This window comes from Pecten maximus, chromosome 4, assembly GCF_902652985.1.
Source record: "Pecten maximus chromosome 4, xPecMax1.1, whole genome shotgun sequence".
NCBI classification, from domain to species: domain Eukaryota; kingdom Metazoa; phylum Mollusca; class Bivalvia; order Pectinida; family Pectinidae; genus Pecten; species Pecten maximus.
The window spans coordinates 42,276,192-42,286,918 of NC_047018.1; the positions used below are offsets into that span (position 1 = coordinate 42,276,192).

The 10,727-nt window shown below is 35.8% G+C and overlaps 1 protein-coding gene across 1 annotated transcript; it reads left to right on the forward strand.

Annotated features, from left to right (window-relative positions):
- The first annotated feature begins 1,197 nt into the window (after window positions 1-1,197).
- Window positions 1,198-10,440, forward strand: LOC117326558. The gene is made up of 4 exons (XM_033883315.1): window positions 1,198-1,353; window positions 8,105-8,227; window positions 9,276-9,465; window positions 10,178-10,440. The coding sequence occupies exons 1-4, from the start codon at window positions 1,198-1,200 to the stop codon at window positions 10,423-10,425; spliced, it is 717 nt and encodes a 238-aa protein (XP_033739206.1). The 3' UTR covers window positions 10,426-10,440.
- The last annotated feature ends 287 nt before the right edge of the window (window positions 10,441-10,727 follow it).

Here is a 10,727-nt window from a genome sequence, read left to right on the forward strand (position 1 = left end):
AACAAGGAATCATCAGTCCAAAAATACAAGTAAATGTCATTTGGTTGAAAAGAAGACCCCTATCAATGGCCATCATATAAATCTAAGTCAAATCCGGGAAAAGTCACAATCTCAAAGGAGAGTAAGGGTGATGACAACGGAACCACTAAGTATATCAGCAAGCCTGAACACGTCTTACTTCATATTGTATATAGAAATATAATGATTTCAAATAAGATCTTGATGTCCATCATACAACACCCCCACGGTCTGCATCAACCTCTCACAATGAATATATTTAAAAAAAAAAACACAAGATAGAAGAAGTAGCTACGATGTAATGTAATGTCGTGATTAAGCCTTTACATGAGAAATAAGGACAGGTCCCATCAAATTTACTGTGGTCATGTGAGGAAATGAAATTGATCAATATATTATCATATTCTTACGTTTTATTTCAGCTGTTATATTCGCTATAATAGAAACCATTGCACAGAAATTTACCTATAATATCGATAACTAGAAATTTAGTGGTATTATATAATAGTAGACATATGCAAGCTATATCATATTTTATTTTGATGCTAACACCGATAATTATTTCCCCTCCATAAAACGCCTTCACAGCGTTAGGTATTCCAGTCAAAGACAAAAAAATTAATCATGGTAAGGATGAAGGTTCACAAATCCGTTTTTATTCAACGAAATTTATTTGTCACTAAGAAATGTCGTAATGTCGTAATGTCGTAATGCTAACACTGGAATATATACTCCCAATAATCACATTTTAATAACTCTAATTTGAAAGGGAAAAAAAACAATCTTTCATAATTCAACACTTGCTCCTCAGTGTATCTGTACCTGTCTGTTGTGGTAATAGAAGACGTTAACTGAAAATAAGAGTACGAGGGGTGTTCCATAAATAATGTCATCTGTGCTTTATTTCGCGGAAATCGTGCAATTTATGCACAAAACCACCTCGTGTCGATTGAGTGATCACTGGCTCGTGACACAGGTAAATATCTCGTCCACACGTTCACTGGCCTCGGTACAGTGTACATCGTTTCATAGCCTATTCGTTAGACTAGACACAAAATGACAGGAAAACGAGCTGAAAATGTTCTTGAAATTAGGGCCTATATAAAAGGTAGGTCATTACTCGGCATAAAGGCTGTAGATATTCACCGCGAGGTGTGTGACATTTATGGGGAGGGCCAAATGTCTCACAGGACTGTTTGTAGGTGGGTAGGTAAATTTAGTGCTGGGCAGCAGCAACTGAAAGATGCTGCTCACCCAGGTCGTCCTGCAACAACTACGACCAAAGGTAACATAGAAAAAATCCGGAATATCCTCAAAACTGATGCTCGATTCACCGTAAGACAATTGGCTCGAATAACAAACTTGTCGTTAGCAAGAGTTCATGCAATTTTGAAGAAACACCTAAAAGTTAGAAAGATAAATGCAAGATGGATACCCCATTTGTTAACGGATGAGCAAAAGAAGACGCGTGTAACAATGGCAAAAAAACTTCTCAAAATGTACCCAAAATACAGTAAAAAGCCTTTTGATAATATAGTCACTGGTGATGAGACCTGTGTGTATTATTTTGAACCAAAGCGGAAGGTTGCCAACCGAATATGGGCCACTAAAAATGCCAGACGCCCAAGTATTGCCAAACGAATACGAACAGTAAAGAAGGTTTTGTATGCTATTTTTTCACTAATAAGGGTCCAGCTATTCAAATCCCGGTGCCAAAAGGCAGAACGGTCACAGGCAAGTTCTATAAAAACGTTGTTCTGAGAAAGTTGAAGAACTACTACAAAAGTCGCTGCCCCAAAACAGGACTTAAGTATGTCCGACTTTTGCATGATAATGCACCCGCTCACAAGGCACGTACATTGTATTGTGACTGACTTTTTGGAGTCAGAGAAGGTTACCGTCCTTCCGCACCCTCCGTATTCGCCAGACTTGGCCCCTTGCGACTATTTTCTCTTTCCAAAACTTAAATATCATTTATCTGGAAGGAGATACAATTCGAGAAATGCCCTTGGATCTGCTGTTGATCAGTGTCTGATGGGTGTACCCATTGAAGAGTATGAAAAATGCTTCCAAAAATGGATTGACCGGCTAAAAAGGTGTGTTCTGGCTGGCAGAGAATATTTTGAAGGGCAGAGCAAATTAAAATGAACAAAAGCACTTCCGCTATATGAGCACCGATGCAAGTGACATTATTTTTGGAACACCCCTCGTATTAAATATTATCTAAATTCACAAAAAAAAAAAAAAAAAATATCAGAAATTATATTTATCCTGCAACTGCCACACTCACTGACCGATAACTACTGTCGGATAAACTTGTGCTTTATCCGTCAATACGAAGTGCTTTATCCGTCAATAGGATTCACGTGAACTTTTTCCAACTCTGACGGAACTACTTTCAAGTTGACCTCATGATCACGCGCACAAACTTTGACCTGATAATGATGACGTCATATTGTTTGTCAACAATCGTCAGCTGTCAGCGTCTGCTACATTGTACGAGAATCCAGAAAAACGTACAGTCAATTATCAATTATAGTTCCATTTCCGAAACACAACAAAGAAGTTACTCAAACATGTTAGCCACTCACCGTGAAACAGGAAATCCCGTTAATTTAAATCCGTCCAGCGAAATGAATTTTACACATGTTCCATCCGTGCACAATGCCAGCAGCACTAGCTCTATTACACAGGCGAATTCTCAATTAAACTCCATATTTTATGGTGCAACACTTCATATCAACAACCTGAATATCTATACCAGTAATCCAATGTAAGGCTATAGCCTTGATGTCGATGCATGTTTCCGTAAAATCCAATGTTATGTAACGATTACAACAGTGACACACGTGTGTACATGGTACGTACCCTGTTAGCTTACTGACTAAGCTTAACATTTTCTAGTGCGAATTGTAAAACTTTAACTTGAATGAATTATGTCATTATAAAGGTATTAAACAATTCGTTATCAGAAATAAAATGTATTTGCGTGATATTTTCATACACATATGTGTGAAATTACACTTTGAGGTAGCAAAAATGATCGGAACTATATTGTAACAGCGCAGTGACATTACAGGCGGAAGTAAATATAGTTCTTATGAATGGAAATATTCCTGCGCCACAATGCGGACGCATCGCTTCAGTTCAAAAAGGTAAACAAATGACGTTTTTTCCATTTAACTTGAATGTCAGCTACTGTGAAATAGTTGCAGGATAAACAGAATACATGGTAAGTATCTTACAATACAAGGTTTATTTTGGCTCGGAACGGAAAGACGAGATGGCTCGCCAAAGGCTCGCCATCTCGTCTTTCCTAACCCTCGCCAAAATAAACCTTGTATTGTAAGATACTAACCATGTATTCTCTATATAAATTGTATAAACTGATTCGCTATTGCCAGTATGGTATGACAGAGTAAGTTGCATCTACTTCAACATTGAGTTTGCGCTTATCAAATCATCTGACAGACGTGGACCAAGTAAAAACTTATCGAAATTATTGACCGATGCATGGTTGAGTCCTACATCTGCTTATGTTGAGGTGACAAGAGAAAAGATAATTAGCAATTAAATCATTCCCATTCATTGCTGAATGAAGGATGTCCTTCCCGTCGGTTCCCCCCGACTCAATACTCACTGAATTCATGTCCCCTCCGCAGTACTGATATCCAAAGATAGAAGCTACACAATCAAATAAATCGCTTAGACATCTTATTGTTTTTTTGTGGTTTCCTTTGAGACCTCAGGACGTGTGTTTTAATGCAATAGAATATGCGTTTTTTTTACTTTTTATCCATGAAGAATAAGATATTAAAGTTCTCATATTTCATTGCAAAACAATTACAAAAGGATTGGGAAAAAGTTATTTCAACTTGTGTTATCGCCCTTTCCGCAAACATTTCAAAGTACACATTTTGATTCATACAGTTTTTATAACAAGAAAAATATTCCAAAGGGAATTAAAGATAAAAAATACCCTTTTAACAATTTTATCTATTATCTTGCAATATACAAAAGGACTTCCTGGTCGAAATAAATCAATATCCCAGACCGTTATGTTATGTGTAATTGTACCTTTTGTCACTGTTTTGTGTTGCCTAAAGGAGGATCTTCATAGAATGGAGTTTCTTACGAACCCGTTAGTGCTTTGTGCATCCAAACCTGTCATATGTGACCTTCCAAGATAATTGATAAAAATGATCTTATATATTTTATGTGTCATATTTTATCTACTGATTTTACAAGAAGAAAAACATCCATATGGAATTTAAGAGGGATATTAGAGAAGAATTTGATGTGAATAAGAATCTCTGTCGGTCCATTTTACATGTAAAGGCAATACTAATTCAATATCATGAGCATATCCTCTGTAGGTCAGACAGATATACAATATGAAATTTGAAATCATCTGTTATGTTACCATAGAATAAGGGAAAAGTAACATGAATGACCAAATGATAAGCTACATAATTGACAAATTCAACGTTTACAAACACATACACGGATATGAAACAAGAGGCACATGGGCCTTAACGGTCATCTGACAAACACTTACAGCAGGGACACACTCCTCAATCCAGTATCACTGCCATAAATTGTCTATACGCAGCCAGTTAAGTTTCAAATCAAATTTGTTTTTTTATTCAGTTTGGCTTAAAGGAGGAGCAGCATCTTAAGTAAAATCTAAGCCAAGTTCCCATTTTTGGGCTATGCCCCTCTGTCCCCATTGGACAGACCAGCCTCATTTATATCAATAAGGATTGCCCTTCCCCAATGATGTTCCATACTAAATTCTAAGTATTGTTGTTATCAATTAAAGCATTCAGGAGGAGTAGTATTTTAAAGCAACACTAAGCTTCCTTTTGGGACCCTGTTTTTCTTTCCACTGGGGTCAGACCTGTCTCATTTATATAAATTATTATCGCCATCCCCTATGATGTTTTCGAACCAAATTTGGTTGTAATCAATCAAGGCATTCAGGAGGGAATGTTTTAAAGCAAAGTTATTGGCTAAGTTCACATTTTGGGGCCTCGTCCGTTTATCCCCATGGGTCCCACAAGCCTCATTTAAACAAATTATGATTGACGTCCCCTTATGATCTTCCAACCCAAATTTGGTTGTAATCCACAGAAAAGTTTGGGAGGAATAGTGTTTTAAAGCAGCTTAGGCCCTACCACTCGGGACCCATGGGCCACACCAGCCTCATTTATATAAAATATGATTTCCCTCTCTCATTGATGTTTCACACCAAATTCGAATGTAATCCACCTAAGAGTTGAAGAGGAGTAGGGTTTTAAAGCAATAATTTACCAAAGTTCCCCATTTGGGGCCCCGCCACTGGGGCCCTAGGGGTCAGACCAACCTCATTTCTATCACCAGTCCCCCTTTTGGGGCCCAGCCACTGTGTCCCAAGGGTTCGGACCAGCCTTTTTATAGAAAAAAAATATGATAGCCCTTCCCCAATGTTTCACACCAAATACCAAAAGGGTTCAGGAGGAGTAGGGTTTTAAAGCAAAAATTAACCAAAGTTCCCCTTTTGGGGCGCCGCCCCTCTGTCTCCAGGGGTCGGACCAGCCTCATTTATACAAAATATGATCGCCTTCCCAAATGATGTTTCAAACCAAATTTGGTAGTAATCCGCCTTGGGACTTAGAAGGAGTAGTGTTTTGAAATAAAAGGTCTTTCGGACATATGTTTAGGTCAGATGACCTAATATATGATGTCTCACACCAAATTTGGATAAAATCCACCAAAGGGTTAAGGAGGAGTAGGATTTTGAAGCAAAATTTCACCAATGCTCCCCTTTTTGGGACCCTTTGGACCAGATGACCTAAAAAGAAAAAGTTTTGTTCAAATTGTTCAAGGGAATAGAATTTAGATTATGGATACTGTCACATAGATGAAAAGTACGAAAAGAAATGGATTTTTTCGCTTTGACACAACTTACACCAAGATTTATGTTGCATGAAGAGAGGTACCATAACAGACTTTAAAAGAAACAACATAGAATAAATAATTATTTCAAAATCTTCTTGGAAAGAAATGAATCCATCAATCTAAGGAACGTGTCAATATTATGCTATTATTTTAACACCCAGCCAAGAAATGTCCAGTAGATGTTGAAATTATTTTCACGTGTAACTGTGAAATATTTTTGGGTTTCTTCTTGTGCTTGATCTTAGTCTTAAAATGAAAATAACATACCATTATATTCCATGTAACACGTTTAAGAACTAATGAAAAATATCAATTTTATAGAATAAATAATTTTCGATATTTCACAGGTAAATATGTAATAAAAGTTTATATCTACAATTTATGTAGGAGGAGTAAATCTAAGGAGAAGGATAAATATGTGTAGGAGAAGTAAGGTTATGTGTAGGAGGAGTATGTGTAGGAGTGGCGAATCACAGAAGGAGTATAACTGTACAATAGGAGTATAATAATGCGTAGAATGAGTATAATTATGTGTTGGAGTATAACTATTTGCAGAAGGAATATGATTATGTGTAGAAGTATAACTGTGTAGAAGGAGTATAATTATGTGTAGGAGTATAACTGTGTAGAAGGAGTATGATTATGTGTAGGAGTATAACTATGTGTAGAAGGAGTATGATTATGTGTAGGAGTATAATTATGTGTAGAAGGAATGTGATTGTGTGTAGGGGTATAACTATGTGTAGAAGGAGTATGATTATGTATAGGAGTGTAACTATGTGTAGAAAGAGCATGATTATGTGTAGGATTATAACTCTGTGTAGAAGGAGTATGATTTTGTGTAGGAGTATAACTATGTGTAGAAGGAGTATGATTATGTGTAGGAGTATAACTATGTGTAGAAGGAGTATAATTATGTGTAGGAGTATAACTATGTGTAGAAGGAGTATGCTTATGTGTAGGAGCAGTACTATGTGTAGAAGGAGTATGATTATATGTAGGAGTATAACTATGTGTAGAAGGAGTATGATTATGTGTAGGAGTATAACTATTTGTAGAAGGAATATGATTATATGTAGAAGTATATATATGTGTAGGAGTATGATTATGTGTCGGCGTATAACTATGTGTTGAAGTAATATGATTATGTGTAGGAGTATAACTCTGTGTAGAAGGAATGTGATTGTGTGTAGGAGTATAACTATTTGTAGAAGGAGTATGATTATGTGTAGGAGTATAACTGTGTAGAAGGAGTATGATTATGTGTAGGAGTATAACTATGTGTAGAAGGAATATGACTATGTGCTTGGACGATTACGCCGGCTGAAACACGACGTCAACAATTCAAAATAGTCGAAAAAAAAGTTGGCTTGTTTTTTCAACTCATAAAATGTATCAAAAAAGTTTGTCAAATGAAATTTTACAAAGAACAAATGTTGTTGGATATTTTCTCCCGTTTTACTAGCTATATTCGGTATCTCAATAGGTAAACAAATAAGGGAGATACGACCATTTCCCTAACACCGACGTGCTATTGGCGTAGTTTGGCGTAGTTGGGAGTTAAGGGGTTAAATCGTAGCTATCTACGTCTATCTTTAGTTGTCACATATTCATTGTGAGAGGGTTGATGAAGACATTTGGAAAGTTGCATGGTTGACATCACGATCCGATTTGTAAATATGTAATACCTATATGCGATATGAAGTCGTATGTGTTAATGCTTGTTGATATTCCTAGTCGTTTCGTTGACACCACCCCTAACTCCCCTTTGAGGTTGTGACTTATCACGGTGTTTTTAGTTTGTATATTGGGAGTGTTCGGTGAGGCAGAAGACGTTTACTCTTCCGGAGCACCTGGTCTTCATCTCATTGTACTTTTTTCATGAATTTCCATGCAAATCTATCGTTTTTTGAAAGCGTGCCCTCGTTTAATCGATTTTGTGTTTGAAGTTTGTTTTCGTTTTTTTCTGTACTCCTTTCATGTCTTTAAACAACTGCAAAGGCATTATTTTGCAAATTGAAATCCCGAGCACATTCAGCTAAGCTTTTATTAAACAGAGAAATATCCCAATCTAACATTATGTGATTTATGAAAGTGATAAGATGATGTCCATTGTCAATTTTGATATACATTTTGTTTTCTCAAGAATATACGTGTGGTCATTCCCGAATCGGAAACCGAAGATTGTCACTTCTTGGAACTGGACGAAGAAGAAAAAACAGAACAGACACTAGAGGAGGAGGAGGAGGAGGCAGAAAGTGAAGTTACTGTAAGGAAATGTTCGTTATGTTCATATATACACCCTTTATGTACTGAATATAATTCATGAATACATACTGATATATGAACTCTTTATATAAGGGTGACCTTCACCTAGATGGGATTTCTTCTTCTTCTTTTTAGAGGGTGTCATTTGTAGGCCATTATCATTTTATTAATATACTGTATACATTTTCCACATAATGGAAAGATACCGATGAAATATAATGAATATCTGATTTTTTTAAAAATGTTATAATATACCTAAATTAAGAGAATCGGGTTACTATAAATGTACATTTGTTTTAGCGATAATTTTATCTTTGCGCTTTTTCGAATTGACAGTATATGCTGAATTATTATGCTCCCATTGTAGTTTTAGTGTTCTTTTTTTTTAGGCAAATATTTTCCAAGCGAAAATTCATTATTACGCTATTGTGCTAAATTTATTTATGCGCTTAAATGTGTGTTTTCTAAAATCAGCATGTTTACATTATTTGAATATTTCATGCCGCTAGGCGAACTTTCATTAAAGCCATTAACTTGTTTAAAATTGAAAGTATTTTTTTCATTGACATTAAAAGTAAGAAGAATCTTGCAAAACGCTTACCAAAAACATTTCACTTTTAAATATTTTGAATTCCTGTTTATCTTCATAATATTAACAAGGAGATAACACATCACGTAATTAAATTACGAAACTCCAACAAGCTGCATTTAATTTTGTATCATTAAATAACGGAATGTTAACAAATAAAGCTCATAATTAATGAAAATAAGGCATTAAAAAACAATGATCTGACATTGAAACCACTGATATAGTACTCTGATATCAAGACCAGGTGATTTTGAAGCAGCGGCGTCTTTGTTTCATCCATAACTTATAAAACCAGGTCTTATTAAAACAATGTCATTTTTCTAGAGATAGTGTGAATATGGCATAGTCAAAAGGCAAACGAATGAAAAAAGACCTTATATCACGGTCAATGTTATCATCAGACCAACTTACTACATGGTATAATTTGGCATTGTCTGATGAATTGAATATCTTTATACAGACCAATGGATCCCCGGTGATGGAAAATACCAACACCACAGACGAGAAGGCGTGTTTATATGGCGATGACGAACCTGTTATGACAGATGAAGTGAAGACTACTGTGGAGTCCTGGTGTGGCGCCCGTAAGATACGTCATTTGACCCGGAAGGCCCAGTGTCAAGATGTCCCCCAGGACGGAAGTCAACAAGGTAAAAAGTAAAAGTCATGCTTCAATACCAATACCAATACCAATACCAATTGGACACATAGTACAATATCTTTCGGCTCTATTTTTCTATTTTTTGGTCACCTGAGACGAAGTCTCAAGACACGTATAAGGTAGAATCAAACATTCCCCTAGATGAAAGGATCTTATGGTTCTTTACCAAAATTGTGAATTTCATGACCCTGGGGTTGCATGTTCGTCCCTGGTGAGGGGGTAAACTTTACTATAATTTATGTAGGGAAATCACATTTTTGACCATCATTTGTTTGATTTCTAATGGAATTCATTCTAACTTTCTTAACATTATCAGCATGGGAGACAGCTTAATGATATGTCCATGTTAGCCCTGACTGACCCTTTGGACTGATGGGTGGGGCCAAAAAGGTCAATTAGATTAACTGAAATATTTCAAATTTCAGGTGACCGTTAACGCCCATGGGCCTCTTGTATCTTAATAAATAAGCGTAATATATTAATTAATGAAATAAAAAAATAAATTTCGGAAAACATTGAAATCATAAAGAATAATTGATTACATAGCGAATTATATTTCAATGACGTGTAATATTGATATGTTCATAATTAGGGAATCTTGCCCATTATCTAGAATCAGAGTTAAGTACAGGATGGGAATCGATTTTATCAGTGTATATATTTTGACATTCTGTTTTTTTAAAATTATTTTTTTAATCTAGATGAAGACTTGGAAGAGACCGAATCAGGCACACTTGTCCGTAGAAAGAGGTCTTGGTTTTGGGGAAGATGCCGTTATCACTGTTACTGGATCAGTAGAAGAGTGAGGAGTTGCTGGTATGGTCCATCCCGATTCTTCTATTGGCGGATTAGGTACTTTTTGATAAGTACGCACTACTATTGCATATGTGGAAGAAACTGTGGAGTTAACATTGTGTCAATATTTCAATCCTTTAAAAAAAAGGGATAAGATATCATTAAAATAGTGATGAACGGATTTTTTTCAGTAATTTGAAAAATTATGATTTTCAAACATGCACATCAGATCAGTAACAATGTAAACTTGCGTGTGTTAATTTAGATTCAATTCCAAGGTAATTTACTATGTTTCTTCTTTCATTTATATGTTGTATTCGGAAAACATGATTAAGATTGTGATTTATTCATTCAATAAAGTAACGAAATTGTCCTGTTTGTGTTTGTTATTTATTCATGTCATGAAAAAACAGGCTCCAGCTCATCTCATCGTTACAAAGCTCGCCTCTCTTTGTA